This window comes from Fusarium oxysporum, chromosome I (assembly GCF_013085055.1).
Source record: "Fusarium oxysporum Fo47 chromosome I, complete sequence".
NCBI classification, from domain to species: Eukaryota; Fungi; Ascomycota; class Sordariomycetes; order Hypocreales; family Nectriaceae; genus Fusarium; species Fusarium oxysporum.
Window position 1 is genome coordinate 6,316,862 of NC_072840.1, and position 26,850 is coordinate 6,343,711.

A 26,850-nucleotide genomic window follows, 5' to 3' on the forward strand; every position below is an offset into this window, starting at 1 on the left:
CCAATATTCGACAGGCTCAGAAGGTTGCATTATGCTCACCGGGTGATCTCCGCTCTGGGCTTTACAACAGCATAAGCGGAGTTTAACAGTTCCCATTTAGCGGAGGAAACCCGTCGGGGTCTTAGGCGATGTACGTGGATGCTCAGTGGAATCTTGTTCATGTATCTGGAAGAGCGCGCATCATTGTGGATTCCTGTTGCTGGTTTTACGTTAAAACCTATATCGTGGTCATATATAATATGACTCTTATTTAGGGCTCTTATGGAGGTGTTAATTCTGTCCATCTTGGGTCATTAATACGTGTTCAGGTATTGTGCTCAGCCTGTCATATAGAGCTAAATTTCTGAGAGATTCCCATTATTCTATCAAGAATTACTACAGAGTTACTACATTATACCAATCCAACGTCAGAATTGTGCCAGATTCACTTTCGACGATATAAAGAGTCTTCCCATCCCCTCCTCCCCAAGTCAAGTTCGTCGTGCCCGAACCAAATCCCTTTGTCGTAATAGCCGCTCGCGGCGTGCCATCCTTCCGGTGCACAAACACAGTGCCCAGCGTAGAATGCGCAACAAAAAGATCACCCTCACCATTCGTTAACAACCCATCTGGTCCACCAACACCAAAGTAGCTCGAAAACCTCCCTGTCCGCTGCGCACTGCCATCAGGGTACAGCGGCGCAAGCCAAACACTATTGTCCCTCGTCATGGCGACGAAGAGGTTCTTTTCATCTTTGTCAAGAACTAGACCATTGGGTGAAGGGCAGTTACGAAGCAGCACCTCGACACGATTATCGCCACTGCCCGTGTTGAAGCTGGAGCTGATGCGGTATACACGCCCCGTCGGGTCTTGAAGGCCGCTCATGCCCTGATCTGTAAAGATTATGCTGCCGTCGCGGCCGACTATCAGGTCGTTGGGGCCCTTGAGTCGCTCGCCGTTGAAGCGATCCATCACGGTGGTTATGGTCTTGGTTTGGAGATCAAGAGCAAGGATGCCCTGTTTGAAATCGGCAATGAGGAGTTGATGTCGTTGTTCATGCCATGCTAGGCCGTTGGGCTCACCGTCGTATTGGATCACAAGATCCCATTCTTTTGTGGTGAGATTGACGGCGAATATTCGGCCGTAAGGTATGTCGGTCAGATACAAGGTGTTTCCTCTGACAACTGGACCTTCGAGGAAGCTATCGAGCGGTCGGCCACGCTTTTGGTTCGTCGAGTGCTCTGATACACCAACAAGGCGGAATTTGGATGGAAGCGTGGTCAGGAGCGTTGGCTCCAAGACGGGAGGGGGGGCGAACCAATTCATCTCGCAGGATGATTGATTGATGCGCAGGTGCAGACTTTCTGAAGTGAGCAGCTCGTGCACATAAGTGGCAAACGCATAGTTACATAGGCCATTAGGTCTACAAAAGTCCAGAGCGGGACTTTGCCGTACATACGCACCCGCTAGATCTTAAGGACGGGCAAATGCCGTACGGGCTCGTGTGTGGAGGTTGAGTACGGAGACTCTCCGCCTCCAGTCTTGGGGCGGTGTGCTCCGCTTCCCCACGATTCCGGGGCCCCGCGGGGAAACTTATTCTAGATGCTGGGTTGTTAATGAGCATATGTTGATCCCCCTTTTGTTTGATCATTGTATCCAGCGGATTTCACCCGCCACCGCTTCCAACATGGGTATAAGGCCAATCTCTCATCACTACATAAACGATGTTATATCTCGCTCAATCTCACTATTGCCCAACTGCTCTCAAACCTCTTCTCCATTCAAGTAAAGACACGTGCATATCATGTCGGCCCTCGAGAACAACACGGAAGCTCCAAAAGCAATCACCGAGACCGCATTGCCCTTCAGCCCAGCGGATGAGAAACGACTTGTCAGAAAGCTCGACAGGACCATCCTTCCTTGGATCATGCTCCTCTACCTTCTCTCCTATATCGACAGAAGTAACATGGGTAACGCCCGCAATATTGGCCTCGAAGAGGATATCGGCCTCTCCAGCGTCCAATATCAAATTGCTTCGGCTTCTTTCTACATTGGCACCGTCATATTCGGTACGATCGGTGCTCTGATGCTGAAGGTCGTGAAGCCTTCTACGTGGCTAGGTATCTGTGCCGTGGGCTGGGGCGCTGTAAGCACCCTACAGGCTGCGTGTGTCAATCCCGGAGGACTTATCGCGGTGCGTTTCTTCCTCGGTGTCTTCGAGGCATCCTTCGCCCCTGGATGTGCCCTGTACCTCAGCTTCTGGTACCTCAAGTCTGAACTATCTCTGCGCATCGCGGCCTATGCGGGGATGAGCGCCTTGAGCGGTGTCATCTCGGGTGTAGTTGCCTACTCCATGGGTCTTGCTAAGAACATGGCTGTTACCTCCTGGCAGGGCCTGTTCCTTGTCGAGGGTCTTCCAACAATTGCTGTGGGGGCTGCTACTTTCTGGATGCTTCCTGGCCGACCAGAGTCTGGCAAATCCTTTTGGTTCACGGACGAGGAGCATCAAATTATTTTGAACCGAAGGAGCAGGTTCACCAGGAACGCTGATGAAGGCATTAGCAAAGCTCAAGTGAAAGCGTAGGCCCATCCTCTTTTCTTTTCCAACTGACATTCCAATTACTAACAAGGCTTCTGGCAGAGCTTTTCTCGATTACCGTCTTTACCTTTTTTGCGTCATGTATTCCGGTCTTTCCTTGTCCCTCGCCGTAGCTGCTGTTTTCCTGCCTACAATTGTCAAAGACTTGGGTTACCACTCTGTGCAGGCGAATCTCATGACAGCTCCTATTTATGCCGTTGCTTATGTCACTTTACTTGTGACGGCCACCCTATCTGACAGGTTTCGGGCCAGAGGTATCCCTATCTCTATCGGGGGCTTGATCGCTGGCACTGGATATATCTGTCTCGGTCTTTTGAAAGATGACTTGGCACGATATGTGACATGTTTTCTCGCAGTCACAGTACGTGCGTCCCTTTACCCGTTGGGAACTCTTCCAAGTCGCTGACTGACCGCCTCATCCTAGGGAACATACATGGCCTTCCCTATCGTCCTTACTTGGATCACTTCAACCTTTGCCGGAGACACAAAGGCAGGGGTCGGCCTTGGTATTGTCATTGCTGTCACTCACGCTGTCGGTGTTGCCGCGTCCAACATTTATCCTAAAACTGACGCGCCATATTATCTCATGGGGAATGCAGTATCAAGTTCCCTCGTGTTCCTGACAGCCTTGAGCGCTGTCATTATGAGTGTGATGCTTTACAGGGAGAACCGCCTCCGCGACAGGCGTTTCGGTAGACCTGAAGCAGGTGTGCCCATCGACATGGGAGGCGATGCTGACAAAGCCCAAGATTATCGTTATGAGATTTGAGGCCTTTGAGTTGTTGGAGATCAAAATCTCTGAACAATTGGTCTACGTATGAGTATCAGGTCTTGAGTGTTCCATTTCTCACGGGGCAGTTGCGGGGAAGATTCAGATAAGATAAGATAATGGTTAGAGAATCTACCACCCAGGTCAGACTAGTCCCAGTGCAGAGTAGTGAACATGTTGCGCTGTGAGCAGCCTATCAATTAAACCCACCATTTTACTGTTGAAGGCGTTGAAGCTCAAAGACTGCATATATAGATACATATTCCTTCTCCCATATATGAGTATAATGCATATATATTAAAAGGGAACTCTTGTGCATGTATCGAATGATTAAAGGCAATATGATGTCGATCTGTCGCCTCACTTGAATCAACCGCATCAAGACAAGAGAAAGGGCGGAACAGGAGCCATAATCCTTTGCCGACCATTTTAAGACAATGAGAGAAAAACAAAAGTGCTCTTCAAGATATCCTGCCATTCACTGATACGTGTCATAGTGCTTAGAACCCCTGTATCCTAGTAACCTAGGCAGGGCAGACCTTTTGGCATAGGGGCTAGCCCATGGATCCCTTTTTTTGCATCATTCACGTTACCTTAGAGAAGCACTGAGCCTGTGCTAACAACTTTGATCCGCTAGAGATGCGTCACCAGAAATCACACTCTCTTTATATATAATTTACGCCGCGCAATAGTAGGGGCAGCAATATTTTATGCTGCTAAGATATAGAATTGTTAGAGGAAGTAAATATAATTGAGATAAACTATAAGTCTATATATTCCAGGTTAGCTGAATTTTCTCTGCGTCAATAGGGTAGGCCCGAGATTAGATAAGTGATAAGATAATTAATCGGTTGCGGAGAAAGGTTAAAGCCGACCTGAGCGAAGTCGCTCCCTGGTCAATTAAGAAAGGAATACGCGTTCAGATCTTGCTAGTTTACGGACTCGAATCAAGGCTTTGCAGGTACAATATGGATATACTAACACGAGATCCTCCATTCAATCTCCTCGTGCGGCTCGAGGCTACAAAACACGCCAGTCATGATAAACAGTGAAGCCTATGTGACATACTTGATGCTTTTTCAGTGATGTATCATTTGATCAACCCGAGTTAGTCGAGTATCAGCATAATGCATCGGCTCACATTTAATCATCTGTCAAAACCATTTCCATCGTCAGTAACGCCGCAGTACATCGTGAGCGTCTAAAGGCATCGGACCAAGCACGTCAGCGGGGCATGAGCTACAATCACCGAGGCTGAGTCGTCGGTCGTTTTACAAACGAGCCATCTCACTCGCGCTTTTCATTAAGAAAATCTCGGCAGTAAGCGTTAAGTGACATCCTCGAAGCATGGTCTTGAAGCCCTCATCAAAACGACTGAGATCTCGTCCACGACGGACTCAATGACCAACATTTCTGTCAACCAAAATCATAAAGAGCAACGGCCATGTATATCTTGGGATGCCATCACTTAGAATTAGGCGCAATTTAATAGACATCATCTAGTTAACTTTATCAACCTAGGCACCATCTTACCGTGGCTCTACAATGCTTAAAAGTTCATTACTATCATCAATATCTCTAGTCAGCATGGAATAAAATCCATAGGAAGACAGAGAAAACTAGTCAAGATTAGAGCGAAAGAGGCATAACAAAAGTCTAATTCGCCCCCTCAAGACTCGCATCACCAACGAGCCAGGTCTGAAAATCCTGCCTCACCTTAGGCAAGGATACTTAATTTCTCAGCTGCCGTGGTGGTTTTAAAAAGACCTTCTAAGAGTATTTATAGTTTATCAACACCTATAGGAGCTTCAAGAGTTCGGATAAAAGCTTTTTCACTGATGATCTTTTTAATCCTTGCGATATCCGTAGTTACTAAGCCCTCAATAGATGATGACGGTTGACTACTTCGCTGGTTTAAAGTCAGACGCCTCCTCAGAAAGTTCAGGGTTACAGGACTCGAAGTTAAGGTCCGGCTTAACATACCATTAAATGATATAGTACAACCTCTTATAGGATTGGAGTTCGGCTTCCACGGTCGCTTAGAACAAAGTTTCTCGGCACAAGTGGAAAGTCGAACTGAAGATTCCTTTATTATTCATAAGTAACAGATAAAAATACAAGGCATAAGATCGCGGACAGGCTGAGGCGAGACGGGTTGTGAACCACAGGGATGAAGCTGAATAATGTAACAATAAAACCAACAACACGCTACTCCGTGAACATTATCGCAACTCGTGGTGCTGATCTAACACAAATTGAACAGACTGGCCAGATGGCAGTCGCCCTGTTCAAATTGGCTTGACTCTTGATGAACCTGGCGCAAGAGAGAGTAAGTAGGCTGCGGGTCATAACTGGCAAGAAAGCGTGTTCCAAGGGAGCCTTGCCTACTGAAAACGCTGGAATGTCGGCTTTGCCTGACTTCTTTTGGTCTCAGCGAGGGGCACAGTCTTATCCAAATTGATCAGATCATTCGCCAGGCCTGGATTGTTGACACTCGGATTGCGATGAGTCTGTGAGTGGCGGTATAAGCAAGAGCTGATGTACCACGAAACATATCAGATCATGGTGAGGGACTTCGTTGGGATGTTGATGATATCGACTTTGGTAAATGCAGACGGGCGGCAAGAGTGCGAGGGAATGAGTCGATGGTAGAGCCAGTTACATCGAATGACAGCGGCGGATGAGCGAAGATAGAGTTCGGCGGGCGAGTAGTTGATGATTGTGGTGTTTTGTCAGCGTTGAAGGGTGCTTCTGCTTCGGGTTGTTCCCTGCGCTTTCGTTTTGAAGGGCTCTCTATCGCATAGCCGCTGAACCTCCTCTTGGCTGTTTTCAAAGATGTGATTTGCTCGTGAGTGTCAATAAATTGACTCGAAGGATCAACAGAATAGATCCACGCGGGAATCGCGTCGATGCGCATCCCGAACGACGCTGCGCTGCTGATGTGATGGTCGAGTTGCTGATGGAGATTCAAGGTGACGGGACAAATCTGGCTACTGTTTTGTATGGGTTAACCTGACGACTCCCTGTCTGCGAGGAAATTGTTAGTGTACCCGGTATTGAGCTTGTCTAGATCGGCATAGTACACGGTGTATCACTATATTTAGCCCAGAAGCTAGGTAGCTTTCGGTTCAGTGGCTCGGACTTACTATCGACTAATAACAAAAGGCTAACTTGCTGTCCTCGAGTTTGTACTGCATTTCATTCTCGGTTGAGCCTTTCCCTTCTCTTTAGATGCTATAATAATCGAGTTGTTCGCGTGCCAATTATTACAAGCTCCTTCGAGGTTATACTCTTCGTAATTGTTCTCTTTCTAAACATAGTCTTTGAATTGCAAATAAGCACCACGAGTGCATTTAAAAACTAAAATAAATATATTTCTAGCAATAGTTTCCATGGTCTGGGCAAATAATAGTTACGGTTTTATTTAACCCAATTCCCGCTTAGCTACTTGGTATTATGGCGTCGTTGAACGTGTTACATCCGGATCCTGTAGTCTTAGTCTACCTTAATCAACAGCATACTCTTGACTCCCTCTTTAATCGCGCCCCTCACAACGCCAACTACTCTTTAATAAATATTAATAAGAGGTACGAAGATGACTAAATGAAATATAGATACATAGATGAAACCACTAATTATTGAAACGATTGAAACTCTACTAAGCTGTTTCAAAGATCTTAACCCTAACTATTGTTTATAGACGAGATGAAGCGCATTGTTAATGGGTTCTAATTCGTCTTAATTAAGTAAACTTACCAAGGGCATAGGGCAAACTCAGCTACCTTGCCAAGATTACCAGGGCTTCTTTGGTTACAAATGGTATTGATGATACTGTTCTGTTACAGGGTCTGTGTCAAACCCTGCGCAAAAGGGATGAAACTGTATCACTATGCGCGCTTAAGTACAAGAAGCGCCTGCAATACGCGGAACCGACAAGATGTATTTTTTAATAATAACCAAAAATACTATAAGTAATGGGGAAGATTTCCTGTTTCTCGATTGAATTATCTGCACGCAAGTCGTCTTCCATTCTCTTTATTCGCTTCTTTTCTTGTGGCAGGACCACTAATACATTTCTACACTTCTCAGCCAACCCCTGTCGAAGTTTCAAAACAAACACAATGAAGTTTCTATCTCTTATTTCTCTCTCAGCTGCGGCTTGTGCCCTTTCCATACAGCCTCGGCAGTTTGGCGGGTTTTTTCGTGGACCGCCCAGTTTTACAAATGGCGATATCATCAATGGCGACATTCCGCAAAATGATGTCAACAACGGTGCCAATCAAGGTGCTGGAAATGGGGCAAATAACGGCAACCTTCCGCAAAATAATCCACAAGGTGGTGCTAACCAGGACAATGGGAACGGGGAGGGTAATGGTGCCAATGGCGGAAACAACGATGGTCAGGGAAGTGATGGCGGGCAAGGGAATGATGGTGGTCAAGGAGCTGGCGACGCAACTGGCGGCGGTGATGCGGCTACGGCGGACGGCCAGACGGTAGTGTTTACCGAAGTCAACGGAGTCCCTGGCAACGAGTGCCTTACGTTCCGAAACAACGGCGAAATCGTTGATGCAGCTTGCGTCAATACCGCTGCAGACCGTCAAGTTACTCCCTCAACGGTCAACGGGCAGAGCGCACTTCAAGTCCAGCGAACCTTCACCGCGGGCTTCAGACCTGATCTTGTGGACGTTCAGGCATGTATCGGATTCAATGGGACTCATTTCCGGGCTGAGGACTGCAACGCCCAGGGAGTCGAGCCAGTCACCTTCCAGAATGGCCAGTTGGTAGCGTCGGGCGGTGCTTGCGCGAGCGGTCATGATGATTTGGCACAGATGACGGTCGACACCAGCGGAGCCCAGTGTGCGACTTACACAACCACCGACGTGCAACCTGCAGCTGCTTAAGCAGGCAGTGAAGCTTGTTATGCTATGGAGAATGCAAAAGCAAAGATTCCAATATAGTTATTATAGCCTAGTATTAATTATTAAAGGAAGGTCTTGTGATTCGTATAGAACCACGTAGGGTAGATAGGAATAGTTATGTATTAATAAGTGCTATGGCTTGACAAAACCACGAGAAAGTCATCCCATGACCTGCGCAGAATCTTATATTATAAGATCAAATCATCAGCCATCTCCTATAATTATATCACACAGTGGCTTAATACTTAATATCAAAGTTATTAATAATATTAATACTAAAGAAGATTACACCCTCTAAATATATATATAAAACAACACCTAGAGGCAACAGAAAGCAAGTAGTATATTCTAGTAAGAGATATTACAATGGCAGAACCTCTAGTTAACAGCATGGCAGTTACTAGAATATTAGTAAGTAATCCGAAGCAGATACAGATGCAATGTGTGAGGCGACCTGGCACGGTTAGTGAAGTCCAGGCCATATCCACCACGAAATCCCAACTCACCATAGCGAGCGCGGATGACTTTTAAAAAGGTATAGGTGTTCGGTGCTCTTCTATTTAACTCGATTGTAATGGCGGCAAATAAGATGATCTGCACTATTGCTCCTGAAGCGTATTGAAATTATATATTAATATTAACAAGGCGGCACAAGGTCACGTTCTTACATACCCAGGCCATCTTCTGACCAGCATGCGAGTCCTAATGCCCAACCAAGCGTCGTCGGTGAAAGCTGGTATGCCTCATATGTCATGAGAGGTTATACGCCTGGTCACAAGAATAGTCCCGAAACTACATATCTGTAAGCAACTCCAGATGATTGCAGTAGTGTTGCCGCCTAGGCCCAACTAGAAACAACAGCAGAGACGACTAGACCAGACTTGACTGTGCTGCCAGCCGTGTTAAACAGTTCCGAGTTTTGCTGCTCGTTGTTGTATCTATCAGGTTAGCCAAGACCATGTGGATGCACGACAAGGCTTCAATACCTATTCAGGATCTATGTCGTCAAGCTCGTGCCCAATGAAAAGAGAAAGCCAAGACTGACAACGATGCCGTATCCGTAGGCTTGGCTCAAGGGAGACTCAACAGTGCCGGAAGATGGACCACCACCACCTGCCATGATTGCAAATTCTTGTAAAACAAAGGAGTACCTCTTTGACAAGACAATTACAGCGACCATGCTCGTCTAGCCAAGAGCTTGACCCAATTACCAAGGCTCACACTTTATATCGGAGTCTTGAACGCATGTTTCGCAAGGTGATCGTACATGTTCCGATTGACAGTATCTGGGGATCGTCGGTCGTGCGAAACGCTACCCTAAAGGGCATAATGGCAGAGGTGCACCCGTCTGAAGTTTTAGGTTCCAGATGAGCCCAGGGTTCTCACTCTTATCTACCTAGTATATGGTCGGGAAATCAATTCTCTCACGTAGTTTTTAATGGTGAGAAATCACTGTTTGATCGGTTCGGGCCCCGGTATTCTCTGATCGAACTTACAGTTAAGGTGACCTGCAGGACAGGCGTGATCTGAAAGCTGAGATAGCAGTGGATTTCGACGCGCATGTGACATGAGATTTGGGAGAACCTTCGCAAAGACCCCTGAACTACTCAGGCCACGTACATCGCTTACTACTGACTGGGGCCCACACAGAACACGCATCAAACATTTCCAACCGACTCTATTGTGTTTGGGGCGTCCGGGCGGCCTACGAGGCACGCGACCTCTGTGGTTCCCAAAGATTTTGTTGGGGACTTGTATGGGCTTGCAGTTCTTGGGTGGAAGTCTCTTTATTATCATCTAATCGTCTACCAGAGTCCAAGTTCTACGTATACCGCTCGACCATCTGTCTCCAGCGCGCCGTCGCTCCTATTGAAACACGATTTTATTTGTCAGAGTCCCAATATTAGATATCTCAACTTCTACTATGTCCCCATCCTTCAAGTTAAGCTTAGGGTTCTGAAAATAGCCAATCCCTGGCGGCGAGCCTGTCATAATCACCGTGCCTGCTGGCAGACTTGTCCCTGGGGTGCGGGTCAGTTCATGAGACGGGAAGAGCAATTTCTTGCACTGTAACTCACCTTGGGAAAGGAAGCTGACCAGGGTCTCGGGGCTGTGTATCAAGTCACAGAGGCTATTCTGGAACACAGTGTCGTTCACCTTTGTGGTGATCTTCTTGTCCCCCACGCCGCCGAACGTCTTGGCGTTTGTGAGGACCGGTCCCAGAGGCGCAAACCCGTCATAGGCTTTACATCGCGTGAATTGACCGCCGCCACGCTTTGGGTCTTGGTAAAATCGTGCAGTTAAGTCATTGCCAATGGTATACCCGAGGACGTAGTCTGAGGCTTCTTCGACCTTGACGTCTCGCGCATCACGCGACAGCACGATACAGAGCTCTCCCTGTGGCAACAAGAATCAGCTTACTTTGACGGCTTCCTCGTGGCGGTAGAATGAGACAATCCGTACCTCGTAGTCGAGAAAACCGTTGGCCGCGATAGGAGGGATTGGAACTTCCCCCGGGCCGGCCAAAGCCCTTCTCGGTTTGTACCACATAACGGGATCTAAGGGAACAGGGAGCTGTATATGAAAAGTCAGTAAATTAGTCAACCGCAAAGAGCCGGGCGACGATAACACTGGCTCAGGTAGGTCGGCCTCACGTTCGCTTCATTTGCATGTTCCCTGTAGTTTGTCCCAATACAGATGATGTCTCCTTCAAACGGTAGTGGGGAGAGAATCTGTGCCAACAAGTCAGTGTTCTTCATGTCCTCGATAATACGCTTTGCGTGGATTTCTGTCGGGTTTGATTGAAGTGTACCTTGGCGACCTTGACGAGCCTACCGTTTTGCTCAAGCAGATCTGCAAAAGAAGCATACCCCGTCACGGTTGAGCTAATTATCTCGGAGGTAGTTTGGGGGGATGGCAGTGAAGCGAGGTAGGTCTGACCCTCGTCATCTAGGAACCGTATCAAATGTGTCCAAGTCGGCATTTTTTTAATGTGGAATAATTGCGCCGCAAGGAAATCCAAACGATTATTGGGCTTTAGTCAGGTATCCAGTCACCTTGGCAGCTATTATAGCTCTTCAAAGTGAATCAAAGCATGTCTGGATTATTGCCAGAGATATAGATTTGCATAATAGCCTTAGTATTTCTATCAATCCACCCGGAGCAACTTCAGATCGCTTGCAAGAAAATAATAATCCTGGACCTGTCTCCTCCACAGTGTTGCATCGGATGTGGAGAGAAGAGGGGACGGACCGGAGGGACTTGGTCGATCCACCATACGTTCCTCCGGATCTTTACGGCTAGCCCACAAAACCTATTCGTGCCGGAGGAACCTGGATTCTAGTGTGGGGCGCCCTAGGGTATGCATGAGCACATGAATTTCTGGATAACCACATGTTGGATATGGCAAAGGCAGGCAAGAACGCTAAATGCTATCATCTTGGAGCGCTCATATGGAAATGGCCAATATAGTTCATCAGTTTGCCAAAGTACCTTAGTTCACGAGTTATTCAGTATGTTTACAATGTTCAACATAAGTCTCTTAATATCAGTACACTAAATCCAGTCCAGTGAGGCCGAGAATCTCAAGCTGCCGTCGCCCTTGTCCCATCAGCGGTCATATCTGCAGGAAATTCGGGTCCCCATATGGATAACGGCCCGGCCTTGCTCCGCTTGGTGCCCGTCTTGACGTTGACAAGGTCGCCATCGGCATAGTGCTCTATGGTAAATCCACTGGGGTCTCTCCAGTAGTCGAATATCTGAGACCCCAAAATGTGTCTGCCTACACCCCAGACAGAGTAATAGCCCTTGCTGGCTAGCCAGTCGTGACCCAGGAGCTGCGTGTCAAAGTCCTCCACCTCGTAGGATGTATGGTGCATGCGGTCATGCTCTCCCGGGGGCGCACGTGAGAGGAACAGCGAGTGATGGTCGGAGAAGCGCTCCCCCAAATCCAGATGCAAAAAGGTGATGACATCCAGATCTCCGTTTTCTCCTTCATATTGCACATCCGAAGGAACGAAATTGAAATTGTCTGTATACCATGTGACTTCCTTGGCCCAGTCTCCGACGATGAAGCCGTAGTGGCCTAGTTTATGGACCGTGGCAGGGCCATGGCGAAATCTCTGGAACTGGCCTGGAGGTGACACTATTAGCTACTAACCTCTGGCTAGCTAGCGACCGAGAACGAGACTCACCAAATCTTTTCTTAACAAGACTACCGTTGAGAGGACCCTGGCTTTCGGCAAGCGAAGATGATGCGGACTCGGTAGGACTTCTCTCCTCTTGCCCATGCACGACATGGAAAAGAAACCCCGAGGGGCTCTTCAAAGTTACTCGGCGCCCACCGCCTGGAAACGGAGACAGCTCGGAGACCACGGCACCGTCGAGAGCCGCGGCCTTGGCGAAGTCGGCTTCTGTCTGAGCAACGAAGGCCGTACCACCGAAGGCCTGGGCTCCCGTGGGTGATTTGCGAGCGACATAGCAGTAGGGATCCTTTCCGTAGCCACGGTAGAGGTTCAAGCCCGTATCCTGGTAGGCTGGGATAAGCCCAAAGTCTTTGGCAAACACGTCGAACTTTTCCAGATCCGGATGCTCAAAGTAGACGTGGGTAATTCGTTCGAGCTGGATCTTGGAAGGGTCGTTATTAATCTCAGGAAGCACGGCAGCCATGGCGTTGAGTTGGGCCGAGGATGATGGAGTGTGAATCTTAATACTTGTTATTTTGAGAAGATAACTTTAGGTGGTGGCCGGTCGGGCGGCTCCATGTGAGGGGAGCCAACTACCACTTAAAGGGTTCAGTTGGGAATGGGTTACAGTGTTCCAAGAGATATTGACTCACATTGATACAGTTGCACAATCACGTGTCCGCCTTGGGTAAATTGACAAATGTCGGAGGATTTCTCGGACTATTGTGGTGTGAAGATCTTCCGGCGGTCTGTAGCAGCGGAGGAACATTGCTCCCGTGTGATCACTTGGCACCTATCGGCGATGAATCATCCAGTTTGGTTTCAGTATGTCAGGGCAGAGGCAGGAGTGGGATCTTGGTTTGGAGCCAATAAGTCCAGACTCCCAAGACTGAAAGATGTCGTTCCCTTGAGTATGCCTCTTGGGTATTTAAGTTTCGTCACACTATCTACCTGATGATTCATGACATAACAAGAAAAGGGGCGTCAAGATCATTATCTGCCAAACACAATGTCACTAATCACCGAGGACAAGATCATCATCATCTTGACCGTCCTTCTGGTCGGCTGGCTTGTCAGTCTCGTCCGCACCATCTTGCGCCCTGGGCTTCGTAAAGTTCCCGGCCCTTGGTTGGCAAAATTTACACAAGCCTGGCGTATCGGACTCGTGTGGAAAGGCAATGCCCACGAGGAGTATAAATCGCTTCATGACAAGTATGGCCCGATAGTTCGGACCGCGCCCAACGTGGTTGACATATCGGACCCGACCTCAATAGCAATTATCTATGGCATCAGCTCCAAGTTTCTCAAGGTATGCAAGGCCCGACGGACAGATGGCATGTGGAAGAAGACCTGACATGAGGCCCTGAGATAGTCGCACTTTTATCAGACCTTATCAGTCTTGTACCAGAACGAGGTGATGGATAGCATGTTCACAACCACCGATCCCCAAGAGCACAAGGCTCTCAAGCGACCGGTGGCTCAGAAGTTCTCAATGTCTTCGCTGCGGACACTGGAATATCTTGTCGACCCCTGCAGCGACATATTCGCAAAAGCCATGCTCGATTTGCAAGGACAAGTGGTTGATCTAGGCGAGTGGGCTCAGTGGTATGCCTTTGACGTCATTGGGGCAATCACATTCTCCCGACGTTTTGGGTTCATGGAAAATCGCAAGGACGTCAAGAATATCATCTCGGGCATCGAGTTGGGGCTCGCATATGCGGGAATTATTGGACAGGTGCCATCGCTGCACCGATATCTTCTGGGCAATCTTACCTTGAAAAGGATCCTCGGCCGACTCGGGGTTCTAGATCCGATAGCCATAACAACAGAGGTAAGAACAGACATAGTTGCCAGGCGTATTGGGTCAGCATCTGACAGACAGGACGTGGTAGATGGTTTCAGATTGCATCAAAGAGTACGACTCGCAGCCCCATTCAAGCGAACGAGCAGACTTCCTGGCCTACTTTCGGCAGGAACAAAAGTCGACGGGCCAGCAAATGAGCCAACGAGACTTGATGAATCATTTGATGAACAATCTGTATGTTTGGAACCGAGACTCCCAGAAACCTTCTGACACTGGCCTACAGATTGGCTGGCAGCGATACCACTGGGATTTCCCTGAGATCCATCTTTTACTATCTGCTCCACGATAAGTCCGCATACAAGACTTTGCAAAAGGAGATTGACGAGGCAGATAGGGCGGGCAAGCTCTCTCCCACCATCACCTTTTCTGAGAGTCTTGAACTGGAATATCTGTAAGCCTCTCTCTCCTGTATCGTCAACAGAGTGCCCTTTTTGACGACATCCATAGCCAAGCATGCATCAAGGAAGCTCTGCGCATGCACCCTGCCGTGTCGTACCCGCTAGAGAGAGTAGTCCCTCCGGGCGGGGCCCGCTTGTGTGGAGAGTATCTGCCAGGTGGCACCATAGTCGGCGTCAACGCGGCCGTCATCCACCGCGAACGTGACATATTTGGACAAGATGCAGATACTTTTCAGCCCGAGCGGTGGCTACACAGCAGCGAGGAACGCATCAAGTTGATGGACAGGCACAACCTGGCGGTGAGTAGCCGGGCGCATGAATGGGACATCTTGAAGGGCAAGAAGAGGCTGACCACACAACATCTAGTTTGGTGCGGGTGCGCGGACGTGCATCGGCAAGAACATCTCCATCATGGAGATGTCCAAGTTCGTACCGCAGGTGTTGAGGCAGTTCGACCTAGAGTGGGCGTCGAGCGAGCCAGGGTGGAGGGTGAAGACTTATTGGTTTGCTAAGCAGACGGGGTTATTGGTGCGATTCCATCGGCGGGGCAAGATCCGCGTGTAACTGCCGTCCCAGATGCCGATACCGTAAGTAGCAAGACGTCCTTCGTAGCTCAACATTAGGCCCCAATGCCATTCGCTAGCCGGAACACTCGGGCGACAAGCCTAGTTTGAAATTGCGGGGAGGCCCCTCGTCAAACACAGATTCGCAAGGGTCATTCGGTACATCATTTCCCACCTATATTATCCTGTGGTCAAAGTCCTCACGATGTAGAACTTGTACAATAAAACACCTCGGTAACTTGCATTGACTTGCGAAATAGAGTCAAGATACGTGGCGTTATGCCTGATGGAGCCTTGGCGCAATCGACAAGATGAACCCGGTTTGCGGGGAAACCCACTCTTCCTGATGCATGCATCCACTTCATCCTTCACCTCTCGCTGTGCTGTGCTGTGCTGTCTTTTCCTTTCCTTCTTCTCTGTATCCTCGAACCACCGTGCAAGATTTGCCGAAAGCCTTGCTACAGACTCGATAGCACACTTATGACGAAATTCAATCATGCTCTCTCAAACTCCTAGCACTTCCTCTGCTCAGCCTGCCTTACCGAGACTGGGCCCGACGGATGGCCAGCAGGAAGCAGTCAAGTTCCGGGTTTGTGATCATTGCAGAATGTGCGTCGCTTGTCCAGTCGGATGCTTGTTGTTGTTGCTTTGAGCAAGTTCTTGCTGACACAGCACGCCGAGACACAGAAAGAAGACAAAATGTGAGCTTCAAGCGCGTCAGATACGTGGGCGTGTTCGCTTGCTGATTCTTCTCAAGGTGACATGGTCCGCCCGGCCTGTGGAAGCTGCCGGTCCCGCCATGCCGTTTGCACCTACAGCAGACGAAGGAAAAAACCTGGTATTCGCCGACACTCTGAGTAAGATTGTTGGGTACGACGGTAGCTGATCTTTGACGCTGCGTAGGACCCCCTAAGGGCTGTCAGAGGTGGAGCAGATCCTTTTCCGATACCAACTCAACCATTTCGTCAGGGATTCAGGCACGTCGAGGCGCTCCGTCCTTGTTATCATCACTTGCAGAGGAGCGTGGTAGGCATCACGAGGCCATTGCTAACTCAATCGACACTGCTGATTCGGCGGGGTGGATGCTGATGGATCACGATGCCGTGGCAGAGTGGCCATGGCGCGACAATCCAGTCGGTGACGTCTCGCCATACTATCCGCTAGGCCAACCATTTCCCAAAGACTGCCTAGGGCTCAGCCCCGAGCTTGAAGCATATTTGTGTGTGGCCCAGATTCTATCACAATTGAAGCGTTCAAGAGTTGTCTGACCCTCGTGGGCATAGGTTAGATCTGTATTTCACACACCTCCAGCCGATTTATCCCTTATTCCGCCGTCCCTATGCTTGCCTGTCAAGCCGCAAAATCCCAGATCTCTCACCACGCCTCAAAATGGCCATCTATGCTGTATCAGCTCGATTTGCAAGCCCGGACGTCCTCGGAGGCCTGGCGTCGTCCAAATCATTTGCTCAGTTTGCCATGAGCCTCAATCAAGGCTCTGATCTCACCATGGATGAACTCAAGGCATCTCTCCTGCTCTATGTTTACGAAATGTCCGAGACTGTGAGATGGGATACAGTGGCGGAAATCGCGAGGATCACCCGCATGGCAGAACTCTACTATGCTCTTCACTTCGATAGTAGACCCGGCGAGCCGAGTAAGGCCAGTACCTTTGACGACGGGATGAGCTTGCGGAGCCAAGAGAGGGAAATCAGCTCAGGTCTTGCTGCTGAGGAATGGAACAGCGTATGGTGGTGCATCTACTCGCTTGACACGAGCTGCAGTGCTGTTGCGTAGGCACAACCCAGGGATCCAATCCCACCGTATTCAAGACTTCTATGCTAAGTTCCAAGGCAACAGATCATTCTCCAATCCCATTACCGACAACCTACAAGCAAAGATGGCACTGCCGGCAACATCGGTTTCCGAGTTCACGAATCCATCCCTCTGTGACCAAGAATCATCTGAAGATGGGTCACAGTTTATGATTCCCTCAGCCGGGGCGAAGCACTGGGAGACCATGAGCATGATATTCTCCAAGGCTTCGTGCCGCAATCGGAACCTATATTTCGGTACATGTTCACTGATGCGAGCAGTTACCGACCTCCGATCTCTCATGGTACGGAGCGGTGGCCGTGACATACAGAAGCGGCTACACGAGCTCGAGAGCGACTGCACAGCAACGTCTTTTGCACTCCCTCCGTGGTTTTTCAATGCAACCCGTAACTTTGGCGTTGCCGAAACAGACGAGGAGCATCAGCGTCGGCTAGACGTGCTTCTTGTTTGGTCAGGGTGAGACAAGCGGTTGCCCGCCTGCGCACATGACACAGCACTGATTTTAACAGGGCAAACGTGTTGCTGTCCATTTGTGCGGCAAAGATCAGTACCCAGAGTGCTTGCTCGGAGCTCCAAGTCTCATGGCTCACAATCCTATCCAAGGCGAAAGAGACGGTCCGGATAATTCAGAACTGGAAGCCTGGTTATTTCAAAGCCATAGATCCCATGTGCTCGTACCTGATACTCCTTTCCGCATCCGTCCTCGCTTTTGACGGCGAGCTGGGCTCTACAAACACATCGACAACATCTCAGTCGAGTGAACACCTCGACCTTTTTCAGTTGTTCCTGAATCAGATGGGAATCAACTGGCCAGTAGGTGAGTGACAATGGGCTCGCAGACATGCCAACTTTTGACGACTAACTCCCAAATTCTGCTGCAGCATGCCGTCTGGCAAGTACGTCATCTTCAAAGCCATATATAAAAGAAAACTTAGAAAGTTAACATGGCTACTACCAGATACTTTGAAGTTATTGCGGGCCAAATTGTCGAGGCAGAAGCCAGTACACGAAGACGCCATCAATTACCTCATCGACCTCACCAGCCCCCTAAATGGAACCCTCATATGTCCTGACAAGAATGTTGTCGATAAGCAATCGCCGCTCGCAGAGGAAGCCTCGTCATTCCTCTTTCCAGCGTTCACTGCCTCTGCTGCCCCAGAGGACTTGACCGCGCATTCCAACGGAAGGTCGCCAAACAATGTTGACTACCAACTTCAGAACTATCAGTGGCTCGACGAGTTTGACTTTGCAAGGTTGGACGACGTTACTGCGGGAATGGATCCGCAGATATGTTTCGAGCAGTTCTGAGTAAGGTACCCATTGGCTCGAGCCGCGGGGGGGCTAACTAAGTAAACTTAAACTATAAGATATATATAAAAGGCTAGGATAAGAGGAATTAATAAGATAAGAAATAATAAACTTAAAAATTACTAGAAAAGAGGAAATAAAATAACTAATAAATATTTAAAAATTATATTAATATAATAATAACTTAAAGAAAATAAACTTTTAATTTAAAATATTACTAATAAGTTATTAAATATTTATTTTAAGTATAAAAAAAGTAATATATATAAAATTTATTAATAATTAAAAAGAATATATTATAAATAAAATAATGTATTTTTTATATTTATTTACTTAATTTTAATTTAAATTTTAATAATTATTTCAAAAATTATTTTACTTATATTTTAAAATAAGTATTTACTTTAAAAAGATATAATATTTGGTATTTTTAATATTTTTATTAATAGCCTTATATATAGCTATTAGGCTTTAAATTATTATATAAATAGTTAAATAATAAGGTCTTAATAATTTTTAAAGTAAGGTAATATAAAAAAGTTAAAATAAATTAAAAAAAAAAGCTTTTTTAACTAGGCTATATATTACTAAGTCTAGGTTATAATTAAAATAGCTAATTAGAAAATATCAATATAATAAAACCTTACTTATAAAGAGGTAATAAAGATTTAAATTATATTAAATTTTTAAAATACTTAGATAAGTTTTATTTAATTAATATATAAATTTAAGTAAAAAAAAGAATTATTTATAATATATAAATTAAATATTTTTAAATAATTATTACTTATAAATAAGTAGCTTTAAAGCTAAAGTAATTTAAATATAGAGTTTCTAATTATTTATTAAATTTAAAGTTATATTCTAAGAAGGTGCTTTAAATTCCCCCCTTTTTAGCAACCTTTCTACTCCTTTACTGCTTAAGTTAACATCTTAAGGGCTGCATTTAATTGCAACCCCAGCTGCTTCGGGCTTCGGGCTTGTGAAAACACAATGAGATCCGGACGGATTAGTGCATAGCGGGTTGCAGGTTGGAACCGATCCCGGAAAGCAGAAGGGTTATAATGTGGCATCAGTGGCTGGGCCATGATCCTCACGGTGTCTTCCTCAGTGCCGAGAAAGAATTTGTTAGTCTCCAAATGCGATAGCAATTCGGTGCCATCGTTAAAAGTACCCTCGCATAGTTCAATAATATCTTCCGAGAGAAGGTACGGCGGCAGGCCCGCTTCATCGAGTATTTCCTTAATACCCACGGCCTCCTCTTTGTCGGGGTGACGCAAAAGGAGAAGGGTAAGCACGCCACTTTGCTTCCAGATGACCTCATCAGATAGCTGAGTGACGCCAGTGATGGTATTAAGGCACACCTGGGCCGTCTTGACACCTCCCCCTTCCTTCTCCAAAAAGAAGCCGCTGTCCACTCCACGGTGACCATCACTTTCGTCAAAGGTCAATCGTAGCAGCCTGTCTCGGACAAAGGGTACAAGGTCTAGCACTCCGCCAATGACTTTGAGGAGGCCCACGAGGGAAGTAGACTTGCTTAGGAGTATGTTGCCGCTCCTCGCCGTGACGATGCTAGAGACGTCCACACCTTTACGCCGCTCTCGTGACCATCCCTCAAGCAGGACGTCGCGATGTTCTGGTGTAGAGAAACACGAATGGGGGCCAAAGAGGAGTGCGAGCCTCCATGACAAGCCCAGCGCGTCCCGTATACCGCTCGCTATCCCCTGGGCGCCGAAAGGGGGGAACACATGGGCCGCGTCACCTATAAGTGAGATGTTGCCGTGAAACCACCGATTCACGACTTTTTGTGAGAAACTGAACTCGGATAGTAGAAATTAGCAAGTTTCAACTAAATGGAAGCGACAAGACGAAAAACACAGGGTATGAGATAGCATTGGGACTTACCTGGCTGGTGCACAACGCAAGACCTCCACGCAGTCCCATGGGAAGGACACCGGTTCGTCTAGTTTCATACCCTTGCGACTTTTTACCAACTCATTAGCTAACTATCATCTCATCTCTTTGTGTAGGAAGACTACCTGAATAGGTGTCCTGGAATGGTTATATGTGGCATTATCTGCATTTTCAGATGCTCTTCAAAGTCGTCGGGCATGTAACTCGGGGGCAACTCGTATTCGAACCTAAAATGTATAATGAGAACTACTAGATCCTCTTTAACAGCTCGCAACTTTTAAACTAATACCTCCAGTATTTCTGATTTCTCGGCCCGAATCGACCTGCTGCAATAGGCATCTTAGCGTGGGTGCAGAAACTAATCAGAGCATAGTCAGTTATCGAGCGCAGCCAAGTCAGGAGAAACGTTGATGAATCCTATAGCTTACTGGAATCCCCCAGGCCAGAAGATATCCCACAACTCTTCGGGTTGGTATCCGAGTTTCCACGGCGGAAAGGAAGGGTGCGAAGTGGGTGTTGGGAGAGTGATGCGCAGGTTGGCTGCAATCCAAGTCGCGTCGTACTGATACCTAGGACACTGTTAGGTCTCGGAACTGTCACTGTCGCAGAAATGAGGTTTGGCCATCATACAGTCCCGGAAGCTGCTTTATTCCTTTGGCCTCCAGATATCCCTTGCGGACGTATCCACGTTTGCCATCTGCGCCAACAAGATGCTTGCCGTGAATGTCTATCGTCTCGCCGTCCTCTCGTTGGTAGGTCGCCTGGACGCCACCATCCACTTCGCGAATCCCTGTCACGGTGCAGTTCAGCCTCAGCTCGGCGTACTCGGACGCCTGTATCGAGCGGCGGAATTTCTTCTCTGGAGCTGAGGTCAACCTTTACATAGCTCATCGTCCAGGGCATAGATGTCATGTTCTCACCTAGCTCGGGCTGCAATAAGACAAACCCCGGCGGCAATGCCTGCTCAAGCCAGTCGCGTTCATGCTCGATGCTGGCAAAAGGTTTGGAGGTGAAAGTGTTCTGGTGGAAGTGGATACAGGTCATGACTGCAGTCCAACGCAAGGGTTAGCAGGATATCTGATGCGACTTGTGTACCAGATTTTGACTAACCCTGTCCTATCTCTTCCATTAAGGATCGGTTGACGCCGAGCAGGTTGACGATGCGCTGGGAATCACCAGCCATGGCGATCGCTCGCGGGTCGGTACATATCTCATAGTTCTTCTCCAACACGATACACTTGTTTCCGTTAGCGCGACGCGATGTTAAAAGATAAGAGTGAAACTTACTTTGATTTTGCGAGAGGCTAAGGCGATGGCCAGGGCAAGACCAGATGGACCTGCTCCAACAATGATGACGTCAGTATTCTCCATTTTGGATTCCTTGATGATCAAAGTAAGCTGCCAAAGCTTATCAGAGTGTGCATGTGTCGTGCCAGCGCTTGCCCAGAGTTTCTTCTTGTATTAAGTATCAGTGAAAATCCATTAGACGCCACACTACAACTCCTACTCTTGCATCACCGAGATTCATGGGTGATAGTCGGCGGGATTTCTCCGAACGGAGAGACTAGTATATGCCGGCCGTATAGGGTACAAGACCCACAGATAATGCTCCCGGAGAAACCTAAGAAGCAATTTCCGCAAGATTCACCTGAGAAGCCCCGCACCGGCCGGAGGAACTCCCCTGTCTAGTGGCATCGCTTTAGTCCCCTGCTGATTGCCGAGGCATTGAATGGGGAGTGACTGTGTTAGCCGTGTCAATGACCAATTAACCAAAGTTCTGTGTTATAAGTGAGTGAGTATGAAACGTTGGAGGTGGTCCAGTGTTTGATTCACATTAGAATTGCAAACACTTTGGCTCTTTTCTTACAGGTCTTGACTACCAACCAAGATGGCAACCTGGGCTCATTCAAGCCCTCAACTGACAAAGCTGGAGGCCTTCAAAAGACATGTCAACCTGAAGCACAATCTGGCCCTCGCCGACTATGAGCAATTACACAAGTGGTCTGTGAATGAGACCGAGTTATTCTACCAGGAAATATGGGACTTCTGTGGCGTCGTGTACTCAGCGCCTCCTAGTCGAGCTGTCAGTGATAGCTCCCGCATGTGGCCGCGACCAGAGTGGTACTCCGGAGCCCGGCTAAACTTCACCGAGAACGTGCTCGCCGTGGGTCTGGCAGCACATCCCGACAAGATCGCCGTGTCGGCTTGTCGCGAGGCGGGCACGCAGTGGAAGCATCTGACGTGGAAGCAGCTGGAGCGTGAGATAGCTCGGTACACGAGCGCGCTGAGAATTGCTCATGTCAAGGCGATGGATCGCGTGGCAGGTATAATAGCACCCCTTCTTGTGTGATATCTTGAAGTCAGTGCCACTGACTTTTACGCAGCTGTTATGACAAACTCTCTAGAGGCGGTGTTGATTCTGCTCGCCTGTGCCAGCATCGGCGCCATCTTCTCTTCAACTTCACCCGAGATGGGGGTGAATGGGATTGTCGAGAGGTATCTTCAGTCTCAGCCCAAGGTCCTGTTCCTCGAATCCCGTGTCCTCTACGGCGGCAGGTCACGAGACCTCCGCAAGAAGCTGGCAACTGTCGTTGAAAGACTGAAGCATCAAGGCACTGGACTCCAGCAGGTCGTCGTCAGCGGCCCAGCTTGGGAAGATGACACTGTGTGAGTGCTGGCTTCCTGAGGAGTCCACAGCAGGTTGCTGATTAGAGCCAGAATCTCCCTCAACGAGTTCCTCGACGTCCCGCTAGAGTCCCTGCAGTTCTTACAGGTTCCATTTGACCATCCCGTCTATATCTTGTATTCGTCAGTATCGGCCAGGAGGCTCCTTGGTGACCTAAAAAGAAACTAACTGGTCAGCAGGTCCGGAACGACTGGCCAGCCAAAATGTACGAAGCAAGGATTCCTTTGTCAGCCAACCAATAGCACATATCTCTTAGCTCTGGAGATGGGGGTCTTTGACTAATTGTGGCTTAGGCATATGTCACTCCGGAGGCGGTGCGCTTCTAAAGCATAAGATGGATATGGCGTTGGCCATGGACCTTGGCATCGACTCAATATACTATCAGTATACAAGCGTGAGCTGCCCGACTCGTCTCTGACCGCGCATCCGCTGACAAGATCTCATAGACTGGGTGGATGATGTGGAATATGCTCGTGGGAGCTCTCAGCGTTGGTTGCAAGATTATTCTTTACGACGGGAGCCCGCTCCATCCGAGACCGTCTTACCAATTAAGGTTTCTAGAAGAACAAGGGTAAGTTGTCGCATATGATGGACCAAGGTTCACCCTTGTTACCAGAGGCTGACTATGGCGCCGACATCAGCGTCACACATTGGGGCACGAGTCCAAAATTCCTCGGGACGCTCATGAGAGACCTTAACGGTCCGCTACCGTCGCTGGCAGCCTTACAGACAGTGCTCGTGTCTGGCTCGGCGCTTTCCGAGGAACTCTGTGACTGGTTCTACACAGTCTTTCCGAAAGAAGTCGGTCTCCATAATGGTTCGGGAGGGACGGACATGCTTGGAGGCAGTAAGTGATCTTGACATGAGTCGAAGCGGCGGGGTTGCATCAAGCTGATCGGTCTTTGGCAGTTATTGGCGGCAATAATCTCATTCGGATACATGGTAACGAACTTGCGGCTGCAGCTCTGGGCATGAAGGTAGAGATCTGGGACGAGAACGGCAACAATATCGATGACTCCGGACAGAAAGGGGAGCTAGTCATCACGAAACCGTTCCCGAGTATGCCGGTGACGTTCTGGGGGGAAGGAGGAGATGAAAAGTACCGAAATGCGTACTTTGACACCTTTCCTAATGTCTGGTGCCATGGAGACTTTGTCAGCAGGGATATCAAGACCAAGGGCTACCTAGTCCATGGTCGCAGCGACGGTGTCCTCAACCCTGGCGGTGAGAGTTCCTCCCTATGTTTATATTTGACGCGACAAAACTGACCGCTTTCAAGGAGTTCGGTTTGGCACTGCCGAGATATACAACGTGGTCAGCAGATTCGCCGAGGTGGATGACAGCATCGCCGTAGGCCAGCGGCGACCCCAGGATCAAGACGAGCAGGTTCTACTGTTCATCAAGATGAGGGATGGCATAAATTTCGATGAGGCGCTAGAGTTAAAGATCCGCGATGCCATAAAGACGTTGTTGAGTCCGAGGCATGTCCCAGCGTATATCCTTCACGTCAGGGACATCCCGTACACCATGAGCGGTAAGAAGGTGGAGAAGGCCGTCAAGAGCGTCGTGATAGGGGAAAGAGTGCAGAATGCTGGCGCAATAAGTAATGCAGAGTGTTTAAAGGAATATGAGAAGTATATAAGCCTGCTAGATATAAAATGGGCTGCTAAGCTATAAAATTAAAATTTATATTTTATAATTAAATTATATATGTAGACTTAAAAAGTATATTATGAAAAATATTTTAAATAATATTATACTTTAATAAATACTTATTTATTATATTATGTTATTATATATTATAATAATAAGTAAGTATATTAAATAAATAAGCATATTAAAAATCCTTATTACTTATTATAAAAATAAATTAGCTAATTTACTATTTCTTTATATAAGAAATTAATATAATATTATTATATTATATGTTAATTTACTCTTAGTTTAAATTACTACTTTTTTATTAATTTTTTTAAATTTATTTTTATATATAAGATTAATTAGTTATATATTATATTATATATATTTAATTAATAAAGGTTAGTTTAACTCTTATTAATTAACTTATATAAAAGTAAAGCTAATTTCTTTATAAAACCCTGCCTTTATCTTATATTTATCTTAGAATATTATATATAAACTCCTTATCCTAGTTATACTCTTATAGTTTAAAACTATAATTAGGCTATTATTAATTTAAAAGTAACTCCCTCTTAATAATAATAACCCTTTTAGATATATTAAAAAGCTATTTTTTATATATAATTAAGTTCAGACCTTTAAAGGCAGTAAGAAAGGCTACTTAATCTAACTAAAGGTAATAACCTTCTTTTAGGCCTCTTTATAAGTCCCTAAGATCTAATAGCTTAGAATTAACTTAGTTTAAAATTAAATAAATTAATATAATATCTTTAATTTATATAATTAATTAATTAAATTAGGTTATAATTAAAAATAATTATTTTAATAAGAAACTTTTTTTAATAATAATTATTATTATATAAATGTCTTTAATCTTTTTTTTATAATTATATTTAAGACAGGCCTAATAGCTAAATTAAGGTTATAGCTAGTTATATAATAGATTTAATCATATAGCTATAGGCTATTTTATATAGGCATTAAGGTAATATAATTTTTTTAATTTTTTTTTTAAGTTTATAAGTTAGCCTTAAAAGGTATATTTAAGTATCTTTAAAGTTTAATATAATTTAAATATTTATTACCCCTTAGTAGGCAAAGCTTAGTTAAGTTAATATTATTATAATTAGCTGCCTTAATTATAGCCTAAACCTAGCTATATATAACCTAGCTAGAGAGCCTTACTTACTTTTTAGCTGGCCCTAATCTTCTTCTTATAACCTACTTTAAAGGCTACTTTTTCACTGACCCTTATAGTATACTTAAATTATTTATTATACTTCTACTTCTAGGTTAGCCAGAGGCTAAGTAGTAAAGACTATATTATAAACTTATTAGTAAGTAATTTAATCTAAATACCTTTTAATTATAACTACTAATAGTATTATAGCTACCTTATTATAATACTCTAAAGAAGCCTATAGACACCTAGGCCTAATAAGCCCTATTTAATAGAAGACTATAATATAATTTAAATAATTAAAAGAGCTCTCTTAAGTACTAAGCAGAGTAATTATAATAAGCTTTATATAATAATTACTAAAATTAAAGTAGCCTAGATAGTTAAAGATAATATTAGCTATATTAAGCTAGCCTTTTTTAGCTATAAGGTCCTCTAGCTTATATAACTATATCTTTATATCCCTTAGATTAATAAGGCCTTCCTTAATACTAAAATAGAGAGCCTTAAGGCTCTTAGGTAGGTACTAAATAGAGGCTACTTATAGAGGAGGCAGAATAAGTTTTTAAAGAAACTTTATTTAGGCAGCTTATATAATATATAGCTTTATAATATTAGGAAGTAGGCAATAGAGATATTACTTTTATTAAAGGAGATTAATAACTTATAAAGACTAGGCTAATTATAGTTATAAATTATAATATAAAGATAAGAGGGATAATATATTATAATATCTAAGATAGAAGAGGGGTAATTATAAGGTTCTATAGAGAAATAAGAAGAAAACATATTAAGTTTTATATAAGTTTAATTACCTAAAGTTAAAGACCTAAAGTTATAATATTAGGATTAGCAGCATAAAGAGGTTAAATAGGTTATAAGATATAATATATAATAGACTTAATCCCTTATTTATATTAATAATACACTAATGTTTAGCTAATCCATTAAGTCTATTACATGCTATATCCTGTAACCTATTTAACCCTCCTTATGCCGCTAACGCCGATATT

The 26,850-nt window shown here is 46.0% G+C and overlaps 11 protein-coding genes across 11 annotated transcripts; 5 read left to right on the top strand and 6 right to left on the bottom strand.

Annotated features, from left to right (window-relative positions):
- Nucleotides 1-375: 375 nt before the first annotated feature.
- FOBCDRAFT_122816 (uncharacterized protein) lies at nucleotides 376-1,305 on the bottom strand (the record flags this gene model as incomplete). The annotated part of the gene is made up of 1 exon (XM_031195007.2): nucleotides 376-1,305. One exon carries the CDS (start codon nucleotides 1,303-1,305, stop codon nucleotides 376-378), a length of 930 nt encoding a protein of 309 aa, XP_031029745.2.
- Nucleotides 1,306-1,783: 478 nt separating this feature from the next.
- Nucleotides 1,784-3,347, top strand: FOBCDRAFT_236179 (major facilitator superfamily domain-containing protein; the record flags this gene model as incomplete). Its single annotated transcript, XM_059610055.1, has 3 exons — nucleotides 1,784-2,559; nucleotides 2,621-2,939; nucleotides 3,003-3,347. The coding sequence occupies 3 exons, from the start codon at nucleotides 1,784-1,786 to the stop codon at nucleotides 3,345-3,347; spliced, it is 1,440 nt and encodes a 479-aa protein (XP_059463992.1).
- Nucleotides 3,348-5,907: 2,560 nt separating this feature from the next.
- FOBCDRAFT_236180 (uncharacterized protein) lies at nucleotides 5,908-6,544 on the bottom strand (the record flags this gene model as incomplete). The annotated part of the gene is made up of 2 exons (XM_031195009.3): nucleotides 5,908-6,340; nucleotides 6,519-6,544. 2 exons carry the CDS (start codon nucleotides 6,542-6,544, stop codon nucleotides 5,908-5,910), a joined length of 459 nt encoding a protein of 152 aa, XP_031029747.3.
- A 924-nt stretch (nucleotides 6,545-7,468) lies between these two features.
- On the top strand, nucleotides 7,469-8,248 carry FOBCDRAFT_314930 (uncharacterized protein; the record flags this gene model as incomplete). Its single annotated transcript, XM_031195010.2, has 1 exon — nucleotides 7,469-8,248. One exon carries the CDS (start codon nucleotides 7,469-7,471, stop codon nucleotides 8,246-8,248), a length of 780 nt encoding a protein of 259 aa, XP_031029748.2.
- An 856-nt stretch (nucleotides 8,249-9,104) lies between these two features.
- On the bottom strand, nucleotides 9,105-9,386 carry FOBCDRAFT_268325 (uncharacterized protein; the record flags this gene model as incomplete). The annotated part of the gene is made up of 3 exons (XM_054703076.1): nucleotides 9,105-9,204; nucleotides 9,253-9,263; nucleotides 9,312-9,386. The coding sequence occupies 3 exons, from the start codon at nucleotides 9,384-9,386 to the stop codon at nucleotides 9,105-9,107; spliced, it is 186 nt and encodes a 61-aa protein (XP_054559051.1).
- A 746-nt stretch (nucleotides 9,387-10,132) lies between these two features.
- On the bottom strand, nucleotides 10,133-11,249 carry FOBCDRAFT_236182 (2-hydroxyhepta-2,4-diene-1,7-dioate isomerase; the record flags this gene model as incomplete). The annotated part of the gene is made up of 5 exons (XM_031195011.2): nucleotides 10,133-10,287; nucleotides 10,345-10,663; nucleotides 10,730-10,840; nucleotides 10,921-10,998; nucleotides 11,079-11,249. 5 exons carry the CDS (start codon nucleotides 11,247-11,249, stop codon nucleotides 10,133-10,135), a joined length of 834 nt encoding a protein of 277 aa, XP_031029749.2.
- A 601-nt stretch (nucleotides 11,250-11,850) lies between these two features.
- On the bottom strand, nucleotides 11,851-12,934 carry FOBCDRAFT_196005 (Glyoxalase/Bleomycin resistance protein/Dihydroxybiphenyl dioxygenase; the record flags this gene model as incomplete). Its single annotated transcript, XM_031195012.2, has 2 exons — nucleotides 11,851-12,398; nucleotides 12,460-12,934. The coding sequence occupies 2 exons, from the start codon at nucleotides 12,932-12,934 to the stop codon at nucleotides 11,851-11,853; spliced, it is 1,023 nt and encodes a 340-aa protein (XP_031029750.2).
- Nucleotides 12,935-13,459: 525 nt separating this feature from the next.
- On the top strand, nucleotides 13,460-16,464 carry FOBCDRAFT_314931 (cytochrome P450; the record flags this gene model as incomplete). Its single annotated transcript, XM_059611972.1, has 8 exons — nucleotides 13,460-13,759; nucleotides 13,823-14,281; nucleotides 14,343-14,488; nucleotides 14,538-14,705; nucleotides 14,762-15,011; nucleotides 15,079-15,240; nucleotides 16,033-16,113; nucleotides 16,179-16,464. 8 exons carry the CDS (start codon nucleotides 13,460-13,462, stop codon nucleotides 16,362-16,364), a joined length of 1,752 nt encoding a protein of 583 aa, XP_059466657.1. The 3' UTR covers nucleotides 16,365-16,464.
- On the top strand, nucleotides 16,446-18,549 carry FOBCDRAFT_314932 (uncharacterized protein). Its single transcript, XM_054703077.2, has 6 exons — nucleotides 16,446-16,494; nucleotides 16,559-17,065; nucleotides 17,133-17,564; nucleotides 17,618-17,925; nucleotides 17,990-18,004; nucleotides 18,067-18,549. Exons 2-6 carry the CDS (start codon nucleotides 16,665-16,667, stop codon nucleotides 18,414-18,416), a joined length of 1,506 nt encoding a protein of 501 aa, XP_054559052.2. The 5' UTR covers nucleotides 16,446-16,494; nucleotides 16,559-16,664; the 3' UTR covers nucleotides 18,417-18,549.
- Nucleotides 18,550-19,336: 787 nt separating this feature from the next.
- Nucleotides 19,337-21,701, bottom strand: FOBCDRAFT_196007 (uncharacterized protein; the record flags this gene model as incomplete). The annotated part of the gene is made up of 9 exons (XM_054703078.1): nucleotides 19,337-20,231; nucleotides 20,322-20,399; nucleotides 20,456-20,557; nucleotides 20,620-20,688; nucleotides 20,759-20,899; nucleotides 20,961-21,195; nucleotides 21,251-21,376; nucleotides 21,441-21,567; nucleotides 21,618-21,701. 9 exons carry the CDS (start codon nucleotides 21,699-21,701, stop codon nucleotides 19,337-19,339), a joined length of 1,857 nt encoding a protein of 618 aa, XP_054559053.1.
- A 517-nt stretch (nucleotides 21,702-22,218) lies between these two features.
- FOBCDRAFT_236185 (uncharacterized protein) lies at nucleotides 22,219-24,693 on the top strand (the record flags this gene model as incomplete). Its single annotated transcript, XM_059610056.1, has 8 exons — nucleotides 22,219-22,654; nucleotides 22,715-22,997; nucleotides 23,196-23,221; nucleotides 23,310-23,410; nucleotides 23,463-23,587; nucleotides 23,658-23,863; nucleotides 23,926-24,240; nucleotides 24,296-24,693. The coding sequence occupies 8 exons, from the start codon at nucleotides 22,219-22,221 to the stop codon at nucleotides 24,691-24,693; spliced, it is 1,890 nt and encodes a 629-aa protein (XP_059463993.1).
- Between the last annotated feature and the right edge of the window lie 2,157 nt (nucleotides 24,694-26,850).